Source organism: Thunnus thynnus, chromosome 7, assembly GCF_963924715.1.
Source record: "Thunnus thynnus chromosome 7, fThuThy2.1, whole genome shotgun sequence".
Taxonomy (NCBI): domain Eukaryota; kingdom Metazoa; phylum Chordata; class Actinopteri; order Scombriformes; family Scombridae; genus Thunnus; species Thunnus thynnus.
This window is the reverse complement of record NC_089523.1, coordinates 23,850,914-23,874,828: the sequence shown is the minus strand read 5'-3', so window position 1 is coordinate 23,874,828 and position 23,915 is coordinate 23,850,914. Positions and strand designations below refer to the sequence as shown.

At 40.2% G+C, this 23,915-nt stretch overlaps 1 protein-coding gene across 5 annotated transcripts in view; it reads left to right on the top strand.

Moving 5' to 3' along the window:
* Positions 1-23,915, top strand: part of pitpnm3 (PITPNM family member 3) — a 101,118-nt gene that overhangs the window by 37,420 nt on the left and 39,783 nt on the right. For 3 of the 5 annotated variants that reach the window (XM_067595071.1, XM_067595066.1, XM_067595069.1), the window contains exons 3-5: positions 1,989-2,099; positions 19,434-19,504; positions 19,674-19,894. In XM_067595071.1, coding sequence (XP_067451172.1) covers positions 1,989-2,099; positions 19,434-19,504; positions 19,674-19,894 — 403 coding nt within the window. The remainder of the gene's footprint in view (positions 1-1,988; positions 2,100-19,433; positions 19,505-19,673; positions 19,895-23,915) is intronic. The other 2 variants (XM_067595068.1, XM_067595070.1) reach the window with 1 other exon arrangement.

The window sequence follows — 23,915 nt, the reverse complement described above, 5'->3', positions numbered from 1 at the left end:
GGTAGCAAAGGGGGAGGGAGTCAGAGCAGATAGCGAATGACAAACTATGAGCAGTAGACTCTCCGCTGTGCAATCCAAAAGGACAGGCTGTGTAGACCTGCGTCAGAGTCTCTGAGAGCTGCCAAGCAGGAATGTGTGAGAGAGGAGAGAAGTCTGTCAGGTACAGGGTTTTCTTCCTGCATGACTCATCCTGTCTCACACTGTTTTGGATGACAGTCTGTGACGAGCAGACAACCATTTTGGTCGTGCTGCACCACACAGCACACCTGGCTTGTCGTTCTGGCTGACTCCCGAAAATGTCCAATACAACAAAACTTATCATTTACCATGACAGTCTGGTGGTTCATGGCCCAGCATGCCACTGTGTATTTCCCGTTATTCTGGCTGTTTAGAGCTAAGGTTAAGTTTGGGTGGGAATTACAAGAGATCAATAAACTCCACATAATAAAAGGAGTGACCAGAGGGCTGCTATGGAGTTTATAACCAATAGTAGTGGTATGGGACATGTTGCTTGATTTTTGATTTTGGTTTATATAATTGTGTTTGTACTATGTACACATTTCAGCTGATTTCATGCTATGAACAATATTTGGTGGCAATAACATGCCAGAAACATAGTAATGTGTTAGAAAAACTAGCCAGACAAACATAGATATAAACAGAAGAGCACAGCAAATGATTTCTTAATAAAACTAAGGCCCATCCGGTATTAAAATGTGTTATTGTTATCTCAATTGTGCCTGCATTGTGATCGGATCTTAATATGCAAATTAGTTTTGTGGGGCTGATTGTCAGCATACATGGTGTGTCCCAGGTCATAGGAAGCAATACCGTATTGCCGTCATTCATTCTTTGAGAAGGAAGACTTTTAGCTACAGCTACTACTTGTAGTTTGTAGTCGCATTCCAATCACATTGCTTTCTGTGTGCATTTATACCTTGCATTAACCTGCATTGTCCCTCATCCAGATAAGTTATCCAGATACAGATCGCATTTTAATATCAGGTGTAAATTGGGTGTAAGGGCCTACAGCTTTGCTAGTGGCTCTGCGAGGCTGTAATGTTCATTGTAAAGAAAACCAGAGAATTAGAAAGTTAAACCAAAGTATTGGTCAATTTGAAATGATTATAATAGTGCTAAAGGAAAAGTATCAGAAAAGTCATTAGGATATGTTGTCTGGACCATGAATGCTTGCATCAAATGTATTTCAGTGAGAAACACTGAATGTAAAAATAACTGTTTGTTTAAGTTTGAGCAAGTGGCACTTGATACAGTATGTGTGACATGTAATCTTATCAAAACAGTGCAGTCAGGCTTATCCTGGAGGATGAATTGCACTAAGATGTACTAGAAACAGATCACTGATGTGTTGCAACACTGGCTTTTTGGGTGTAACCATCATTCAGGCCAAGTTTAAAATTCGTCTTCGGAAAGCTTTTAAGTGTTGGCAAAGCCTGTATAATAGGTTTTCCATTTGTATTCAGTCATGACGAGCCATGTGAAAGTTATGTGTTTACCAGACATACCACACTGCCATGCTGCTGGCCTTCATGTGGTGTTGTTGTTTTGTTTACTCGCTACACATTAAGCTGTCTATTCAGGTAAGCAGCACATGCTATTTTGTATGTCAAATTTAAATGGAGTGGAAATCACACCTTGCCAGCACAAAACTGCACTAAGGTTCAGGTGTTAAAGTGCACCTTTTGATAAAGGTGTAAATTGTTCTGCCCAGCAGGTGCAACAAAACTAATGTGAGAGGGAGGGGTGTGTCAATCAAGCGCCTGAGATGAGGTCAGATCAAGTAAAATGAGTCTAAATACTTGTGTGGTTCAAGCATTTAGCGTCCTTTTGCTTTGATCAATTGGAGGAGATTCAAGATCAATGAGTTGCCACATTATTGATATGCAGAGAGAGGCGGATGGGATTTCTTCGTCACTGCACTGTCTTACTTCTGTGTGTGTGTGTGTGTGTGTATGTATGTGTGTCAGCAGATGTTATGGAGGGGAAGAGCGCCATTCTGCTGGGCATGAGTCAGTGGAACTCAAATGACCTGGTGGAGCAGATTGAAACTCTGGGACACATGGAGGACCAGTCGCATGGTACATACCACACACACACACACACACACACACACACATACATGCACATATATATATTCTCACTCAGACACACAAAAACACATACAAAAAGAGATGTATTTTGCTTGCTCACACAGCCATAATGATGGTCCAAAATTGTCTGAAATGAGTCTTTCACTGAATGATGATAATGACAGCTAGACTGTAGATGGACTCTGTTAGCTTCCATTTAAAGCTGCATTAAGACCAGATTTTTGACCACTAGGGAGCAGAAAAAGTCTCCAAAAGTCGACCCTGATGTCAGCTTATCAAGTTATGGGTACAAGTGAATATTCGTCTACTACCAACTACAGACTGCATTCAGGCATACAAGTGCTGTGTTTGTGTATTGCTATAGTGTTCCAGTGCAAAGATGAAACACAAAGCAGGCAGTCCAGTTTGAAGGCCAATCAAACACAAAGACAGTTATTCTTCAGAAGGTTATCATGGTAGCAATATTTTAGGTTCTTGCAAAATAAACAGTTATTTTAGCACAATGCAACAATTTCTTCTGTCTGGTAATGACACTTTCACATATAAACGAATCCCCGCTGCCGTTACTGCACAGAGTAGAACTGAAAACACTAACACTGCCAGTGGAAGCAGAGAGTAAATGGCAAATGGTAAATGGAGTGCACTTATATAGCGCTTTTCTAGTCTTATCGACCACTCAAAGCGCTCTACAATACATGTCAACATTCACCTATTTACAAACACATTCAAACATTGATGGCAGAGGCTGCCATGCAAGGTGCCAACCTGTTCATCAGGTGTGATATAGTGCTTCCTAAAGCACCCAAAATGTTTTTATGCTCACCCATTCACACACACAAACTGTAATTTGGGGTTCAGTATCTTGCCCAAAGACACTTCGACATGCGGACTGGAGGAGTTGGGGATCGAACCACTGACCTTCTGATTGGTGGACAACATGCTCTACTTCCTGAGCCACAGCCGCCTGCTAGGTTCGGGTTAATCACAGTTGACAGATGGATGTAGTCTGTGTGAATGTGGAAGTTATTCAGTCTCAAAACACTAGTCTGACACAGACTTTGGGGAAAATAACTGCCGGATGAGGAGGCTTTGTTTTTTGATGTAGTGCTATTGTTGGCCTTAACACGGCATATCCAGCAGAGATGGTCCAGTCTATTTATGAAAAAATAGCAGGTAGATGTTTGACATTCTTAACCAGTCACACAGTACACAGGTCCTGTAGCAAGCCAAAACAATGAACTAAAAAAGGCTGAAAGTGCACAGTGGTGTTCTGGTTCTAGTGCCATGAGTGACAACATTGATACCATGTTAATATCAAAAATGTAATTTCATGCATCCAAAAACAAAAAAATTGTCCAGAAAATAATCTAAATATGAAAAAAGGGGTGAACATTGTGTTATTGATTCTTTCGACGTGCATGAATAAATGGCAGCACATAGTGAGCAGAAGATGAACATAAGGGTGGCTGTGATCTTACATGCAATGTGTTTCAAGCTCAGTGCTCTTTCTCTGTGCTCGGTGATGCCTGAGGAAGAGCACTGAGCTTGAAACTTGTGCTTGTGTCTGTGTTTCTCCTCTGCTCTTCAGTTTATTTATGCGCATCTAAAGCATCAGTTAAACCAAAAGTCACTATTTGCAAGAAAAGAGGTTCCATTCGCTTTCATTTCTATTTAAGACTACCGTCACATTTCAAACAAAACAAATGGGTTGAGCACAGATATGTGTTGATGATCAGCTTCCTGTTGCTCTTTATTCATGTCCAATAATTCCTCAGATGAAGCCGAATTAATGAGGTGCTGAAGAAGCAAATATGGGAATATTTTCTTTGCTGCTCAAAGAACATAACTTGCTTTAATTTTAGAGATTTCCCCCTTTTTCTTCTTTTCTGTTTGGCTTTGTGTCTACCCATCCTCATTGCTTTCACACCAAGGTCCTGAGGATTAACATGGCAACTGCTGTTCTTTATTTTATCCTGAGCCCCAGATTGACAGACTTTTTTCTTGATCCTTTCTCAGACAATAAGATTCTCATATAATCCAGTAAGCATTTACATCCATTCTTTATGTATGTTGTCAGTAAAATCATTCGACACATCAAAATAGACACTGTGCCTTTGTACAGCTGTAGAAAATTTTGTGAAACAGTACAGACAGCGGGAATATCATTCCAGCAGGGTTTCATATTAGTCCTCAACGTAGGCTTTATATCAGGCGATCCTACTAATGAATTCTTCCTTTGAGAAAGTTATTTAATTTGATTCATTCATCAAAGTCTCTGGTGTTAATATCCAACCAGAGTGACTGAATTACATATTGCCCAGAGATTTGACAGCATGGTATTTTTCAGACACGATGAGAAAAGGTAAGTTTGTACCTTCAAAGATCATAAATCTATCCTGGGATTTATGCAGATCAGTGGTTTTTAATAGAATAGTCGAACTCCCACAGCAGGGGTTTTCATGTAAGAGTAATTCATTTACACAGTGAACATGACAGCACATATAAATTACAAACAGTGAGGTGACTAAAGTGAGTTCTTGATCGGGTTGGACAGGAGTGTTAGGTAGCCGATTGGTTCTTGCTGCCTCTGTCGTCAGTTACTGTAAATCTAGGAGCTCCTGGCTCATGCATTGAAAGTCAGGTCATAAAAAAATGAGGGCCTTCTTTGTGCACCATTTCTCCATTAATAACTTGGTGATGTTGGAGCTGGTGCACACATCAGCAGTGCTCGAGAAGTCAAGTACACTCAGTGCCCGTTGGAAAAAAAAATAGCAGTGCAATGGATGACTGGAGATATATTGCCTTAAGTAGGAGTGTGTCTCTGCAGTCTAGAACGGGCATCTAGCCATAGTAGGAAATTCTGAACAGAGACATTATTATGTGGTGATACAGTATCTATTCTGTAAAACTGCATGTGCCCCCAGTGGCTTATAAGACCATTTCTCATTTATCCTCTATAATATATGAAAACATCCTGAGTACACGGACAATCTTCGTGAAATGGAAAGTCCCTCACAGATTAGATGTTCCTACTGTAATATAAACAATGTGAAGCTGCGTCTCATACAGCAGGTGCTTTCCATTTCAATCACACCACATGCCTGAAACTGCAATACGTGTGTGCAAACACTAGTAATATTGCATAAATTTGTGTTCCACAAAACCTATTATTATTAAGCCCTGAATTCAGCTGGGTCATATCCTGTTCCACTCAAGACCCTCTGAGATAGAAAATACTCAACTGCTGGTTTCAGTACGGCTTTAAACTCAGAGATCGCTTTTGAGAATTTTACTTTATGATAATATAATATAAGAAACTTCATTTATTTAGCACTTTTCTTAACAATGTTCCAAAGTACTTTACAAAGAGACAGACAAAAGAGCTGAAAAGAAAGTAGAGACAAAATGAATAAGATCAGATAAATAAAAACATATATCAGACATTTCCAAAAGCTTTTACAAAGAGAAAAGTTTTAAAAAAGAGATTTAAAAGGAGCTATTGAATTAGTGTGTCTGATTTCAGTAGGCAGAGAGGTCCATAGTGCGGGAGCTCTAATAGCAAATGCCTGATCACGTCACCAACTGTGACCTGGGAGTAACCAGCAGGGCTCCATCCATCTTAATGACTGAGAGGGCACACACTAGGTCAACAAGTCAAAGATGTATGTAGGTGCAAGGCTGCTTAAGGCTTTAAAGGTGAGCAATAAGATTTTAAAATCAATGCAAAATTTAACAGGGAGCCAAAGTAGGGAGGGAAGCATGGGGGTAATGTGATCATGCCTCTTTGTTCTAGTAATAAGTCAAGCAGCAGCATTTTGTACCAATAGGAGACGGTGGAGGGAGCCCTGGCTGATACCCGAGTAAATTATCAGCAACTGATAAAAATGACCTTATTTTAGAGAGTATCTTGAGCTGGAAGACACATGATTTGATAACATTTTTGACCTGATCATCAAAACAGAGGTTAGCATCAAAGATTACCCCTAGATTCCTAGCTGCCTGTTTAGTATTATTTGACAGATCACTCAGATTAGCAGCAAAAGAGCTGACGAAATTTGGGGGACTACTAAAATCTACTTTGACTGTCTAAGTATTGACAATTGCTTTCTCTCTCGCCCTCTCACTGTCTCTCATCCTTCAGTTGAGAGACAACAAAGTCACGCTCAACCAAAATAGAAACACTTCTCGACATGGTGCTGCACATAAATCTGTGTGTGCTTGCTGAAGTTCTGCATTGTTTATTCATCTAAATCCCATACTAGCGGGGGCACAGGAATATTAAAGACAGAAATTGGTCATAGCAATAAAAAAAATCTCAAAACATCAGCTGTAGCTGCCGCAACAAAAGTGGCTGAAGTCACAGTGGGAAAACCAATCGATCAAATAGGATATGAGATGATTTTAACTTGTCACAGCTAAATCAATATCTGTGTATATGTTGGCAACAGTCCTGTATCCCTAGGAATTATGATCATATTGGACTCATGCTAACATTCAGTGACAAATCAGAAAGTATAGTGTGCCCTTTACGCCGTGAAGCAGGAAGTAAGGATGTGGTCCGCAATAAATGTTTGCTTTTTGTATATTTTACATAGAACAACTCTCTGGAGACTGAAAACGTGATTGCTGTTTTTACTCTTTGAAGCCATTTCTAAAAAAAACTACCAAACTCTTCAGGGCGAAGGAACATGTCACCCAGTGCAGCAGTGTGGCTCATTGATGTGTTTTTAATAATTTAATAAAACATCAGAGGTCTGCAGCACAGAGGAATACAATATATCAGACTTTGGATACACACACAATACTTGTAAGAAGGATCAAGTCATTGCTGATTTGGCTCAGGACATGAGATTTGTTGACGATAAGATACATATAGAATATTGCTGGCCATATAATTAAACCACAATCCACCAGGGTAACCACAATGTTTCGCTAACCCTAACCAGACAGTAGTTGCCAAACCCAGATATTGCAGGAAGAAATAATGTAAACATATGATCATTGAAAGTATTTTGCAGAATCTTCCAATATCAATTCTTTTCTGCTAATTAGAAATAAGAAATTACAGTACAGACATGCCAAAAGATACGTTTGAGGTAATTGAGAAACAGTGATATTGTTACCTAGTTTGGCCACTAGAGAGCACTGACAAGTATATTTTTTAACTGTAAAACTGCTTGCATATCTTGGTCACAAATCTTTAATCATCTTTAGTAGGCATTCTTAAAAAAATGTCTATCTATCTTTTGTGTTTATGTTATGCAAGAATTGATTGTCACATTGTAATCAGTTTTTAAACTCTCATATATGTCAGTATTGAGCTTTAAAAAATCCAGTAGCATTCAGGCTTTCTATTATAGTGTTTAAATTGTCTAGCAGTGTTACTGTAATCTTCAATTGTCATCTCTGTAAACTGTTAAATGAGTCACTAAGAACCACAGCAGCTACAGTACAGCTACCCATTTGTTTAATCACCTCATTGCTCTTGATTTATTGTGAGTAGCTCATAATAAAAGGCGACACAAGACTGGATCAGATTGTGGTGTTGTGCGGGTCAGAACAGTGGTTTCCCTGGGAAAGCTATCTGCAATTAAAATCTCCGGTCATCAGAAAACCTTCAGGTGCACTGAGCGACTCTCAGCCAGAGTCCATGTGCTGTAACAGTTGAGCGGTGACATCCACCACCCCTTTGATCTCCATCTATTTGTCGGTTCCTCAAAAAGGTTTATAACGTCTCTCCTTCTGCTTTCGATTAATCCTTCATCTTCTCCTTTGTTCTCCTCAGCTTCTGTACCTATTCATCTCCTCCTAGCCTTATCCCCTCCTTCACTCCCTTCCCATCGCATCACCTCTTCATGTTCTTATATTTCCCCTCACTCTAACTTCCTATATTTATTACTCCACAAGCCACTGGCGACTGTAAACACTTTCCCTCCCGATGGATGTGACTTACAGTGATGGAAACCTTGCTGACAGAGAGGAACGCCTGTAGCACAACTGCCCCTTATTTCCCACCGTGCTCTTCATCTTCCACATTCTGCTCCTGTGATCTAACATCAGCTCCAACGTCTTTTAGGCTCCCCATCTGTTCACTATGCAAACAGTCTTATCTGTATATTTATGCTGCAGTCTTTTCATCACCATCTTTTTTCCCCACTTCATTCACTGACTGATGCTGTATAATGAAGTTGAACCTGAAATAGCTGTCTTACATAACTGATTTTTTTAGAAAATTATGGACTCCATGATAAAGAGACACTACTGACTTAGTGTGTGGTGCCAAGCTGGGAGAACAGCTAAAATGGCTATGCCAGTGGAAGCAGACAGTTTGCTGGAGATGACTGAGTGATAAGCCTGGCCAAACTGCACCCCAACACAAACCATTTTCAGGCAACATGATATATGATGAGAATATAACACCACACAGAGTGACCCGGAGAGAAATGTATTAAATGGGAGAATGATTTTCCACAGCTCTTTTTTTCTATATGCACCCTGTAGCTCTGTTCAGAAACACATGCAGAGCAAGAGAGACAGAAAACATAAATTTAAGGTCTGAGACTCATATGTATTCTGCCCACTACCTCCCTCTGGCCAAGTCATTTTTAACACATGATGGGCGCAGAAGCACAATCTCATTCTAATTTTAATTGCCATTAAATTAATGTTTTTTTTTCTCCTGTTTTTCTCTTTCTCTTCAAAACAGAGGATGATGCTTAAAAAGCTGCAAAAAAGCTGCTTAATAGCTGCAAAGACAAAAGCCATTTCTCTGCAGAATAATATTAAAACGACAAACTAAAAAGGAGGGGAGAGGTGAGATAATGATAATAAGTGACTGACCTTAAAGACTCAGCTCTCCATGTCAGGGGTATCATTCTGCCTCAGCTCTTATTTTTACAGCCCCTTGGCCTCTGTTGAGAGAGGCTCTTTCTCCTGTGTGTTTGTAGATCTATTGGTCTATTTGTATCTGTGCACAGTGAGTGTTTACATGTATGTGCATGTGCATAATATGCGTACGTTTTTTGCCTGACAGGATATGAGGTAAGAAATGCTGTGTGATCGCACATTGAGAACAGATAATCACACCCAAACAACACTGTCACCGCCTGGAGCTCCAGAGGGAGGAGGAGGGGGGGGGGGATGGTGGGGTGGGGGGGGACTGTATGAGATGAAAAGGAACAAACCCGCGCAGTCCGCCACGCCTCTCAGCTCCACATAGATTTCTTCTGCTGATTGTTAACACTTTCTTTGACCCATTATAAATGTTGATCAAGCGTTGTGTTTATGTGCTGCAGAAGCGGCATGTCGCTACTGTGGTGGTATGACATAATACCACATAAACTGTTCAACTCATTACACTTTTTATTTACCTTTTACTGTGTTTTATGTACTTATTTATTGCAATTCTATTTATTCATATTGCTCTGCATGTTTTTTTTGTGCGTCTTTATCTTTATATACAACTCCTATTGGATGTTGTTGCTCTTCTTCAGGTTTTCCTCCATTTTTTCCATATAAAGGGCTTTTTTGTGTTGTTTTACCTATATAAATCAAGGGTGTAAGGATCCAGTGGTTGTATGTTTTACAGATAGTGAAGCCGCCTGAGACACATTTTTGTTTTTGGCTTATATAAATAAATTTGACTCAAGTTGACATCTAGTTTTTTTTCCAAGACAGATACCAAAACATTTAGTATCTGCCTATACTGATATCTATCCAACACTGACTTTTTCTACTTACATCTACTGGTTTAATTGGATGATTGGATCGTTCAAAGTGTGTTTGTGTCTTTGCGAATACGGAGTGATTCAGAGCTGTAGTGAGATACAGAGCTGTAGAGGACTGTTGGCCTCCACCCACACAACCTTCCTGACCAGCATTGTGAGTAGTTATATCAGAAGGCGGAGGACGAAGGGGAAATTCATAAATTAGACCTCAGCCACATTCTTTCAAAATGAAAAAATCTTTACTTTTGTTTTTTTTATCCAAAACTCATGATATCACTCTACCAGCTGCTACGACCCACAAGGTATTGGTCAAGAGTGGATTAATATGATAGGCAGGGTTGGCTAATCTCCCCCAAATCACATTTGATTTAATACATGTATGTATATGCCCTCAAGTTGAAGATGAGTCATCAACAGTATTTTACCAATTTACAGGAAGAGAAAAGAGAGGCATTTTGATACAAAACATTCAAAAATTATTTATTGAGTGTTTTGTATCAAAATGACCGAACCATTATGTAAGTTTAGGATAGCTTGTATGATTACAAAAAATACAAAGTTCCATTTGTGAATAAAATTTCAAAACACGACTTAGTTTTGCTGCTCTGTGGCAGAGTCATTTCAAACATAAATATTGATCAGGCACCATGCAAGGATTGGTTCTTGAGTATAATTCCACAATTTTTGACATTATCAGCTTTACTCTTCTGTTGTTTGAAGGGAGTTTCTTGTACTTCTTCATTTTTTCCAACAATGTTTATTTTAATGATGAAGCATCTGGTGGTCTGCTTCTTCAAACACACACATTGCCCACTTTGTATTCTTATTTTTTCCACTGTCCTATCCCTAGTTACACATACTGAATAAGCCTATGCTACCTCTCTGCTGCTGTGTGTGTGTGATTTTGTATGTGTGGGAGTGTTTGTTGCAGTACAACAGCAGCAGCATATAGACAGGGAGCAGCTGGGATTGTTAGGGACAGACTGTGTATTCGTGCGTCTGAATGTATATGTCTTTGAGCCGGTTAATGTGCTGCATTGCCTTATGGTGTGTGTTAGTATGTGTGTGTGTGGTCAGCAGGTTTGTCATGCTGTAGAGCTGGTGGCGTCTCCTGGGGTCTTTTCACAGTAGGGCAACACGATAGACCCTGATGCCAACAGCAGTGAACAGATGGCTGAGCGTGTTAGCATGCCTGTACTGAGCCAGAGGTCAGAGGGGGTTGTTCAACCAGTCAGGAGACAGCATTCCTCCAAATGAGCACCCTAACCTCTAATTATATTTCTTTCCATAAACACAGTAAATTTAGTGGATAACTTTGTTTGGCATGTGTAGATACAGACATTTCGTGGTACAATTATCTCGGCCAAAATGATTACAATCTGTTGCAGATATCACACCAGATCTCTTTTTCTTCAGAGTTAACAACATGTTTCAAATCCAGCTACCTCGCCTGGAATCTTGACCATTCATCAGTCATCAAACCTGATGAGTGAACCTGAAGAGGCTTGCTGTGAAATGCATCATTGGCTAAAGAATAAAAAACTCTCAAGCATCTCATAAAAAGATAAAAATAACTTCTAACAACTCTAAAACAGTCATTTGCAGCTGTTGGTCCTAGCATACTGACAATTTTTAACAGTTCTCTAGCCACAGACACTGTCCCATCTTATTTTAAACATGCCATAGTAATTTTAGGCCAATTTCTAAGCTTTCTTTCTTATCTAAGGTTGTTTTCATCAGATCTTTAAACAACATTTTCGAGAAATTCCAGTCAGCTGTCCGTGAATACCACAGCATAGAGATAGCTCTTCTAAGAATGACCAATGACAAATTCTTTGAGATCTCAGTGCAGCTTTGACACTGTCAACCACACGATTCTCCTGGATTGCTTGACACGCTGGATTGTCAGTTCTGGATCTGCCCTTGATTGGTTCCAGTCTTACATTTCAAACAGATGATACACTGTTTCTGCTGGCAGCTCATCCTCTACACATCCTCTACGCAAATATTTAATGTGGGGTTCCACAGGGTTCAGTTTTAGGTCCACTTCTTTTCTGTCTTTCCATGCTCCATGCCCATTGGGAAGAATCATCTAAACTCATATCATCTCCTTTCACCGCTATGCAGATGATACTCAGATCTACCTCCCCCTCAATTCCCAAAATCAAGCCAATGTCACTTGATCACAAAACTTTCTCCAAGACATTAAAGACTAGTAACTCATAATCCAGTTTTTTATAGTGCTCAGGCAGTCATTTAAAACGGACAAATTAGCTATGTTTTGAGGTTTATATACATATAAAGACATATATTTGAATATCATCTGCATAGCAGTGATAGGAGATACCTTTAAAGTGCCTTATTATCAGTCCAAGGGGAAGCATATACAAGGCAAACAGAATAAGACCACGGACTGAACTTGGGGCACACCACAATACAGAGTTTCAGATGAGGAAGCAAAGCTGCCAACAGAAACTCCTATCAGAAAGGTAGGAGGATAACCACTGTGGGGCTGACCCAGAGAGGTCCACAGTATCAAAAGTCACACTGAGATCCAACAGAACCAACACAGAATATTCTCCTGCATCACCATGCATTAAGATATCATTCGAGACCCTGAGAGGGGCTGTTGCTGTTGAGTGCAAGCGGCAGAAGCCATACTGAAGCTTATAAAAGACATTATAGCAACCACTTTTTCTAAAATTTTGGCTACAAAAGGCAACTTGGAGATGGGCCTGTAATTTAGGGGTAGAGATGGATCAAGATTTGATTTTTTGAGAAGTAGTTGAATAACAGCATGTTTGAATTGAGCAGGGACACAGATAACAGAGAGTTGTTGATTATTGAGAGCACAGCTGGATCAATAGAGCCAATGACATTTTTAAACAGAGATGTTGGTAAGATGTCAAGCAAGAGAAGGTTTTCATACAGTTAACCAAATTAGTAAGAACTTGGAGTGTTATTGGAGAAAACCTCTCCAGGATTGTAGGCCGAGAGGAGCACAAATTAGCGGGGGAAGGTGAGGAGAAAATGTTCAACCTGAAGTCATTAATCTTGCCCACAAGGAAAGAAAGAAATGTGTTACCTTTCTTAGTTGAAATAAAAGGAACAGAAGGTGATGCAGGAGTAACAGTATTACTAATAGTGTCGAATAAAACTTTAGGATTATGCCAATTGTTAGATGTAAGATTAGAGAAGTTGGTATCTCTGGCATCCTTTACCACATTATTGAAAGACATTAAAAATTCTTTTAAATAAAGATAGTGGACATGTAGAGAGCAAGTGTTTTCATTTATCCGAGGAGAGGACTTGATCAAAGGAGCTGATCTAGTTTTAATAGGGGCCGCTATATCCAATGCTGAAAGGCAGTGTTCATTAAAAGATTGCACCAACACCACTGTGCATATCAGAGTTAAAATGGAAAGTGGCAGAAAACTTTGCAGTAGAAAGGTGGTTAAGGATTCAAGAGCTAATGATACAGTGGCAAGGTAAGGAATCTAGATTAAATGACAAATCAAATCAAATAAAGTCGTGATCAATAATAAAAAGATCCTCGGAAAATAAAGAAGAGTAAAAACAAGGTCCAGAGTATGCCCTCTATTGTGTGTAGGACCAGATACATGTTGAGTGAGATTAAAAGGCTCTGTGATATTAATAAAGCTAGAGGCAAGACTGTCAGAAACATCATCAACATGAATGTTAAAATCACTGACAATGATAAATCTGGATAGCTTAAGGACAGAGGGAAAAAAATCAGTGAATTCAGTAAAAAAATGATCCTTTCGCTCGAGGTGGACAGTAAATTAAAACACAATAAAAAGGATCAGTACATCCAACTTTAATCATTTGAAGTTTGAAAGAAGAGAACTACCCAGTGCTCACCAAGCGACATACGAAGTGGCTCCTTAACATCGCAGCAAGTCCTCCATCACGGCCAGAAAGTCTGGGCAAGCTGATAAAACTAAAATCCTTCGGGCAGAGCTCAATGAGAGGGCCAAGTTCCATATTCCTCTGCCAGGTTTCAGTCAGGAACAGAAAGTCTAATTTCTTAGACAAGACGGGATAATTTAGCACAAATAACTTGTTTGCTATGGTGAGAGCATTCAGCAGCACCATTCTGAGAGGTTTAGAGACCTGCCAGTCAACACGGGAATCCCGGGGTGCACCCCGGGGCAGAGTGTGTAGATGATGCAGATGATGGGGACCCTCCACCGCGCAGGATGATTCCACTCAGCAGGGGGGGAGCAATCATCTCCCTGGGAGAGTTGGGGAAGACAGGTCGCAGAAAGGAGATTGTCACATTCCCAGTCATGGATAAGGAGGAGTCATTCCACGGAGTAATAGGATACACCAAGCCAAAGCTCTCCAGAAGTGAACAGCGCCGTTTTCCAGTGACACCTCAGATCTGTCTTAGCGTCATTTGGACCCCAGCCCTTCTCCCTCTTCTCCTCCCATATCTGTGAGAACTTTGGTGCTGCAAAGCACTACGGGGAATGCCAGCGACTTGCACAAACAGGGGTATGGGGGATGGAAGCACCATGATCCACCATAGACACTCCAATGAATGCGAAGTCTGACGATCATACACCCACGCAGCAAGTCCATCATTGACAAAGAGGAAAACGAACAGAGCAACACACAGAACAAGAAGGATACACCAGGATAGCCTGGCAGCAGCAAAGCCAAACACTGGCACCATAATACCTGGCAGAAGCAGGAAGTGATACACGGGCGGCAGGAATTGTCTGTAATTGTCTATAAATCTCTCCATGGTTTCACCCCTACATATATCTCAGAACTTCTCAGCCCTTACAGCACCACCCCTGAGACCATGGAAAAAAAAGTCCTGGAACAGGGCTTTTTCTGTAGCAGCTCTTCAGCTCTTAAATAGTCTGCCAGAGGCCATAAAACAGGTTGAGTCTGTAGATGCTTTTAAGATGCACCTTAAGATCCACTTTTATTCCCTAGCTTTTAATTGTGTTTAACCTGTTTTTACTGTAAGTACTATATAAATAAAATAAACTTGAAAGTAGAGATCTGGTGGGCAGTAACAACGTCTATACCCATGATTTGTCATTCACCCTGCCGGCACCCTATGGAAGAAATCTTTCAGTTGATTGGGAGTAAATAAACACTTAATAATATCTGAAATATACTTTGGCCATTCCAACAACTTTTACTTTAAAGCTGCACTAATATTTTTATCTTAACATTGGATTGAATGGCTATGAGAAATGTGAAAGGATAACTCATACAAACAAATCCACACATAGTTGTTACCTGACTGTGCAGTTCCCCTCAGGTCTATGAAAGTTACATAGCATGTTTCAGCTCTTTGTTGCAGTTCACTCTTGCTGCTCCAGCAGCAGCAGGCAGCTGTTCTCAGTGAAAAAGCTCTGATAAATCAATTGTACACTACCTGCCCAGCTCCAAATGGCAGGCAGATAGAGTTAGCTATGTGCTTGTGAACAGTGCAGCCTTTAGCAGCTAAATATCAAGATATACCCTCAGGCATCAGTGGAAAAACTGAGTTAATAGTAGAGTCGATATTGGACTTAGATTCATCAGATGGACAGACACGTGCATGTTAATGTCATCTTTTTATCTTCTTGAACTGCTCCAAAGTGATGAAAAAAATTATTAGCAAATTTGAGCCTAAAAAGGCTATAGGTCAAGCTATCTTTGATTTTACAATGTTGAGTGAGTGGCAGAGAGGGCAAGAGGTGCTACACCTCATTGCTATGGCTGGTTATTGAAATAAAGATACTTCTTGTGATAATTCTACAAGCCTGTTGCAGCATGATTAAATTAATGATTTCTTTATAGCGATATCTCCCACAAATATAATCAGGGGCTCTGTTCTGCATCGCAAATTTCCTCTTATGTTGCTTGACACTGTAGCATGTCTTGTTGAATTAAGCTAAACCTGCTATGATTGGATTTAGAGGCTAAAATAATTTGCAGAAGAAGCCAGCGATTCTGTTTTTTGTGCACACCTACACAGGAACACAGATAATTCACTGTGATACTGTAGCTCTCTAATGACTTGATTCACACTCCGGCAGGCAGGAAACTTTTCCATTTTCATCCTCCCTGGGACGATATAAATCTGTAGTGTGGAAGCCAATCTTCTGTTGATCAATGCCGTCTTTTGCCTCTCACTCTCATCCTCCCTCTCTCGTCTTTTGCCCATCTGCTTAATTGAAGGTGATAAATGAGTGATGGGAATACAGGTAGAGGAGTCCTGAGAGGAAAAAGAGGCAGGCAGAGACAAATAGAAAACAAAAATGATGGAGACAAAAAAAAAGAGACAAAACTGCAAACTAGGAAATCTTTCATTGAGTTTTATGGGAAAATGACTCTAAATCATAGTTACACAGACAGATTGACACACGAGAGAGATCCAAGCATGGATCAATAGATCAATATTTCATGCTTCCTTGTTCAGCTCTAGTAGCGCTCTCTGTAGAGCCCTTTCATTTTCGCAATCCCCTCTCTCTGGGGTCAGTTTTCGCTTTCTCTCCCTCTTTTAGATGAGTTGAGAAATATCTTAGACTGCAGTATGATAACAGATGCTCTGTGTGTACCTGCCGTGAGAGAGTGCCTGACTGGGCTTTAAGCCACTGGAAATGGCCGTGGTGCTGCTGAACTATGGCACTGTCAACTTTCCACAGGGTGCTTTCCAGGTTAGGTCATTTGTTGAGATAAAACGAGCACAGGGAAAGAGCTGCTAAATACCACTAGGCTTCATAAAGCACATATTGACTGGCAACCTCTAAGAGGAAGCACAAGAAATGAAAACAGAAAAGCAGATGGATTGTTAGGATCCCCCTGCAGCAGCACAAATCTGCTGCAGGAGAAAAAAAATTGGCTCCATAACCGCAGGAAGCTGGTTTATACCACTGTGCCGCACCAACAGAAAGATGATTTTGTTAGTTTGCTCCAATACCAGATAAATGTCATACTTACTGTTGATTTCAGAAGCAGCACAGCATGTGTGCGGCTCTCACAAATGATGAGGTGAGTGAAGCTCTGCTATTTCTGTTCACTGTCTTTCCTGCAATCTGCTGAACGCAGCTGTTTGTTGCAGAGTGGCAGCCAGTATATTTTCTAGTACCATGCTACAGTATGTGTGAGATGCAAGGTTATTGTTATTATTGGGCTGTATTTGAATGCTCTATTATAGTCTTATCTACTAATTTTTATTGCACTCGATTAACAGAATTTCTTTAGCGATAAATGTACTACTCTTCTTGGGGTCCGTATTCAAAGAATATGTTTGCACTCATATAACATACAGCAAACAGCATAATTATAACTCAACACCTAATTTAAATGGGTTGACTGGAAAACAGAATAACAATAATAATCTCATTTCAGTTGAACCTCCATACTACAAAAAAACTAAAAAAAAAAATAAAAAAAAAAATAGAGACAAGCTATTGTTGAAGAAATAATAATGGTTTTATATTAAAATGGACAAATAGAGGTCTGGTCTGTTCACTCCTAAAGCATCACAGCATCTGTGTCTCAGCTGTCTCTCCAGAGTGCAGAGAGGATGTTGTAGTTAAGGGGTGAAGATCAAAGAAAGGTCACACAAGTAGGAAAACAGAGAGATATAAAGCATGGCTGTTCCAGTGAGAGATGGCTCTTTATATTACTTTGTTTTCCAAAGAACTAGTCTTTGGTCGGGGTAGCGTAATTTGACCCCTCCACCCACTCTCTGCCCGAAACTAGCTTGCATTTGCTCTTTCTCTCACCAAACAGCAGAGTGCTTGTCATGCTCCTATTTTTTGCCAGTTCTTGACAACATAACTAAGTATTAATCAAGATGAAACAATATGGCTTATATAAACCTGGGGTTTATTATAAAAGACACTCATTAAAGACACTCCTCTCCCCATTTTTGCAGCTGTTTTGTTTAAGTGACTATTTGCTCATCAAGGGTGACCCCCAAAGCCTCACTGCTCTATAGAGGTGCCCTGATTCATAAACATGTTTTATGGGGAATCCTAGTGACCCAGTAAACTACAAACTACATTTGATGTAGCCTCGACAATTCCAGTCATCCCAACCAGAGAAATCATATTTCACTCAATAAGCCACAGGAATTGTAGTCTGTGAAACTTGTAGTGAAACCTATCTTTTTGCCTCAAGGCACTGCTCTAACCCACCTAAAATAATTTTATTTTGTCTGGGTTTCAGTTGAGAAGTCATGGCTTTTGTTAGTGTGAAAATAGTCAAATAGCAAATTTACCGAAGATTGGTCTCAACCCAGTGCCTCCTGCCAACTTAGTATAATGTTATACAGATGTTTAGTATCATTTGATGGCTTAAATATAGATATTATATAAATACCGCAACAGTATAGTGTGGGAAACTTAATTTATTGTCATATTTGTATAAATTTGGCATGAAAATATAGAAATTTTTAAAATACTGAATCCCAGTGCTCATCAAATATCAGATGGGTGAACTCAAATAACAGTTGAGTTACTTATTTGATGACTTTAGACTTGATTTGACACAAACATAAGCACTTGAAACTTGAGTTTGACTTAAACTCCAATGACTTTTGACTTTAAATAAACATGTCATCAGCATCAGTGGCTTCCAAAGAAAAAATTGGGTTTCAAAAACACTATCATGACTCCACAAATACGTACAACCACTTTGTCATCAAACAGGTTTTTCTGCTTGCTGTCAAATCCCACAATGTTTTCCCCCTCCAGCGATGTTTCCACACCAAAATACTTAACAACGTTTTTAGAAGAACTTTCTGCCCTACCACCCTTTTTCAGAAAAAAGAGAAAGAAAACCTCCCTTCATTGATTTCCTGTTACTTTGTGACCAAAATAGTGCAGTGAGTCCCTTGTGTGTGCTGGGCTGTACTAGACAAGCAGGCAGGCAGGCAGGCAGTGGGCTTGGATTGGAGTAGAAGGGAGCTGACAGTGCGTGAGTCTGTGAGAGCCTCCCATGACAGTCGGTCCCAGACGAGGAGGCCAAATAAACAACGAGCAAGCAAAGCACAGAGCTATGCCTTGAGCCTGGAGGGAGAAAATAGAAAGAGAGACAGGAGAGGGCGAGAGAGAGGGAGGAGCTCAGGAATAAGATGACACAGCGTGCAGAGGCTTCCGGAGAGGGTAATGAGTTTGGCCAGGTTCCCATGATATGCTGCACCGCGCATAGAGAGGCAGAGATGAAAAAAGTTTCCATCCCTTCATCTTTTGTTTCCATAAAGAAGTCCATTGTTTTTTTCTGCATCAGAGAAGCCAAAATCTAATTACATGTGATGGCTTTACTGAGGATGCTGCAGCAGAGAAACAACCACGCTCCTGCTGTTTACTGTCAGTATTGACCTCTGAATCTTATGGTTATGCCATTTGAGCCTAAGGGTACATAGACCCATCACCCAGTTTGGAGTAGAAATGAAGAGAGATGAAGAGGCATTAGTAATATTGACCATATTCAGCGATCAATATCCATTTATGCTTCTGTTATTGGTGCATCGAGGTGAAGTGGCTCCTGCAGTGACCCTTTTCTTTCCTCTTTTCTCTCTGTTTTTATTCTGCCCTCTTTTCTTTCCCTTATACAGGGGGTCTCTACCAGCTGGGAGGTCCACGCTGTGCCCCTCAGAGCAGCATCGAAGGACTGGAGGACATAGAGGTAGGATCATCATGAACAGCCTCTCAGTATATTCACCAGCAGCCAAGAACACGTACTCTTGAAGTACCTGATTATTTGCTTTCACAAAATGCTGCCACTATTCTTTTCCTCCCTTTGAGTCTCTCCTTATAAGTGTCTCTTTTTCAACTCCACCTGAATCCTTTTGCAGAGGAAATGTAAGACCCATGTGCTGCTGCTCGTGGTGCACGGGGGAAACATCTTGGACACAGCAGGCGGGGACCCTAGCACAAAGGCTGGCGATGTGGCCACCCTGGCGTCAGTGCTGGAGAAGGTGACGCGGGCACATTTCCAGGCCGTCGCCGAACACGTGATGATCAAGCTGGTGCCATGTCCGGCCGTGTGTGCTGAAGCCTTCTCTCTGGTGTCCAAGTGAGTGACTTTGCCAAGACAGAATGTCTAATTAGCCTCATTTACACTTGTCATTTCAAGTGTCTCATATCTGGATTATATCCAAATGTGACGTAATACACTTTTGTTTATATTTGGCCACATACAGAAAGGCGATGAATTAAAGGAAACAGCTAAATGAACTGAGAACCATAATGATTGCAAATGCATCTACATAAGGCTAATGTCCTTTAATTAACACAAACACAAAAACATAAAAATGCACAAATGGACTTGGAGCATGACATCATGACACTCACAGTACTGTACATCCTCAAGACAACAGATGTTGAAATTGCTGTCACAGCTTTCTGTCTCTTGGTCTTATGTAACACAGTTGGCTAATGTCAATTTAATTTCAGTGTCTCTTCAACCACCATTATCAGCTCTAAGACCCGGCTATTTCCACAGACTGATGTAGGTACACTTGGGAGCAGTAAAGATTTTATATGTAGCTTGAGGGGATGTATGCATTTACACCTTTTTACCATCTGCCCAAAGTCAAGTAGTCAAGTAATTGACCATTTATAGATTTGGTGGAAAAAAAAGCCTTTGCTTCTTTGAGGGAGCTCTCAAAGAATCTGGGGATTTTGTTGGAGAATCAATCCTACATAATCATACATGAATATTATTTTTTTTTATATGAACAGTATCAAAAATATAGTACATAAGGAGGAGGTCGGCACAGTGGAGGAAGCTGTGGCAGCAAACGGCATTAGCATGAGTGAATCAGCAGAGTAATAGTGAGAGCTGTTAGGTACATTTATATGATTGAATTTTGACAGTCAGCTGAAGAATGGGCCAGTGATTGTGAAGCGTGAATGCAACAGCTGATGCCACTCAGCTAGTGTGAGCGTTACCAGTGTTGCCAATTTAGCGACTCTCTTGCTGGATTTGGCAACTGTGAGGACCCCCTTGGCAACTTTTTGGGCAGACCTTAACTCCTCTCCTTGAAAGGAGTCACCAGTATTTCTCAGTGAATGAGTGCTATTGTGGCTGTTGCTCTCTGGACAGACTTTGTTCAGTGGGACAGAGCAGCAGCAACTTCAGTCAACTAATCATCAGCCAGACAGAGACGTGAATGGGGAACTCCTTCTCCTTTGTTTTTATTCTGAATGATTTAACTTGTCTTGATTATACAAGTTATTTTCTTAACACAGAGTTTATTCCTGTGTGTTTTTTCCAGTTTGACTTAATTTCTTTACTTTAATTTTTTTTAAAGCTCGAATGCGGCACTTTTGTCTCCCCCTTCTGGCAGTGAGAGTAATTACAAAAACACTGCTTACACTTGCTTATATCATAGGCTTATCCGTAGCCTAATCCGTTGTTACTGTTGCAACTGTAAAGTTTGAGTGTCACACAACCCCTGCGAAATGACTTGTTTCACTACCCGAATTTGATCCAATTGGTCCGATAACATTTGCAAAGTCTAGAAGAGCTGCAAGATTAAATTATTTTATCCCCCTTCAAGTTAGCAGAGAGCTAACTGGAAGTAAGCTGGCTCAGCCGGCGGAAGTCTGCATTCATGCATTCATGCGGCCAGCACGGGAATGTCAAACCCGACACAAAATTAAAATCTCCAGTACACTGTGAAATACAGAGAGATTTATCTGGCGGTGATAGGCTTAATCAGCATTGTGGGAATTCATTTGCAAGGGCTTGGATGTAACAGACATTCATTTATATGTAATAATTCCACACTGCAGGTTTAACATCTTGTATATATGTGGTTACGTCATGATGTTGTGACATATTATTTTGACATGTCACAATAGGAGAAACAGGCAAGGGGAAGCAGTGTTGTAAATAATAAAATCAACGCTAATGATAATTCTATTTAGTGGCTCTGGTTTCAGGATGCTAGTATTGTGCATGCTGACTCACTGTCACACTGCCATGGGTTACTGGGACGCTCGAATATAACTGAGACAACGTTAATGTAATTAGTAACACCTGTGCTTTTCCTACTATGACAAGTGACCTGTGAAAAATGCCTGTTATGTGTGTCAAACAATTTGCTGAGGTGTTTTGAATGATCAGATTGGAACCAGCTGACAAGGCTTTTTGATTGCATTTACATTTGCCCCTTGGCCTTTTTTTGATTTCAGATAGCTATTTGATCAAATCAAGATGCATCACTGGATGTTTGTAAATTAGGTAATTGATTACAGTTTCACTGAACATGCTATTCAGGTGCCACCATGCTTCCATATAATAGTTTTTAGGATATTTTTTTCATGTTACAGCTAAAATCAAAATCCTGCTTCCCTCATGTTATTTATTCAATTGGTATTCTCACTAGTTTGACAGACAGGCCTAATTACTATAACACAGCAATGAATGGGCTACATAGGACTTCACTGTTCAAGGAGACATTTGAAGAATCTGCCCAGTTTGACTTCATGTCTGCCGGAATTAGCACAGAGGCAAAAATGCCTGGTTGACTAAGGTGGTGAAGGTTAATTGAGGATATATGTTGACCAAAGACCCCTAAACAGGCAGTGCAATGTTAATTAGTATGCTGATGACACTTCTCAGCCCCTGCAAGCATGTGGCCATGTGGAATATTTAATTGATAACCTTTCTAAGCGCTTTTGTTTTTAAATTGTTAATTTTCCCATTTAGTCTTGCAGGCAGCTCCTTAGTAGACAAAGGATCAAAATGAACACCTAAGTGGTATTATACAGTTTCTACTGATTTAGAGGCCTCCGTAAGGAATGAGTGCAATGATCTGTTTGTCTAATTAGCTACTGTGACAGCCCTCTCTGGACAAACTCCTTGACGTCACACTGCAGGAACCTGGTGGGTGGAGTTGGGTCGCCAGGGAGATTCAATCAGTCTCTCTCCCCTGGCTTCCACCCTGTTTGGTTCTGGTTGTGTTTAGTTATTTATCTTTTAGTTATGCACAATAAATATATGTTTTAGTGACAACTCATGTGTGGTCTCTCCTCTTTGTCCAGCCTTGAGCTTGAGGTTGTGACACTACTGTTTTGTATTTAAGTTTCATTTGTTTTATCAGTTTCTGTGTGGAAGTTAAAAGTGGATGTCATGGTAGTGCCTCAGTGATGAGCAGCAGTCAGCAGATGAGTCTTTTATGATAAATATTTGATAATGATAATTAATACAATATTATCTCCATTAAATCTCACACGTCTTATTCTTTGCAATCATCTCTGTAAATTATTCCTTGGCTGGAAGATATTTTTGAGATAGAGGAGGTAAAAACATGTCTGTGTTTGTGTATTTGCTTCTTTTTTTTTTGCTCTTCTTTTTAGTTTCGACTGCTGTCTGTGCAGACAGCTGCTTAAGCGTAACTAATGATTTCATTTCACATTTAATGTCACATGTCGCAGTGGTCACCAGTTTTATCTTTGACAGCGTCACTTAGTTTTCGCTGCCCTCCAATTACATGCTGAGGATGTTTTTGTCTGAATTGTCACTAATCACCATGGCGAGATGGGTTTGGCAGTCAAGTCGAGGCTTCTGTCTGGTTTTGTGATTGACGTTAGCAGGATTGAGGCAGTGACTGGAAGCAAGATGTGTGTAAAGAGATTTTAGTGCTGTTGCTACTCAGCAGCTTGACATCCGCTCGGTTTTCATACATCCAGAGATAAAATATTAAAGACAACAACTTCCCATCGGTTATTGTGATATGGCTTGATTGCCTGTTCTTTTATGCATGTAGGCACACGAGGACCCACATGAACATCCACATACACAGTGATACACATACAATTTACATTCAGACATGCATGAACGCATTTTTGTTAAAAAGCCCCGTATTTAGCTGTATGTCATGGAGAACCAAACCATAGGAAATAAATAAATTAATGAAATTGTCAGAGAAATGAATAAATAGTTAAATGCACACATAAATTCAGAAACAAGTAATGCATAATAAATTGTTTCCACGTTCCATGTTTAGTCTTAAACTGTCATGTTAGGATTTATTTTCCTGCAGGAGGCTATATTTGTCCAATAGCACACTTTATTTTTCTTTAGC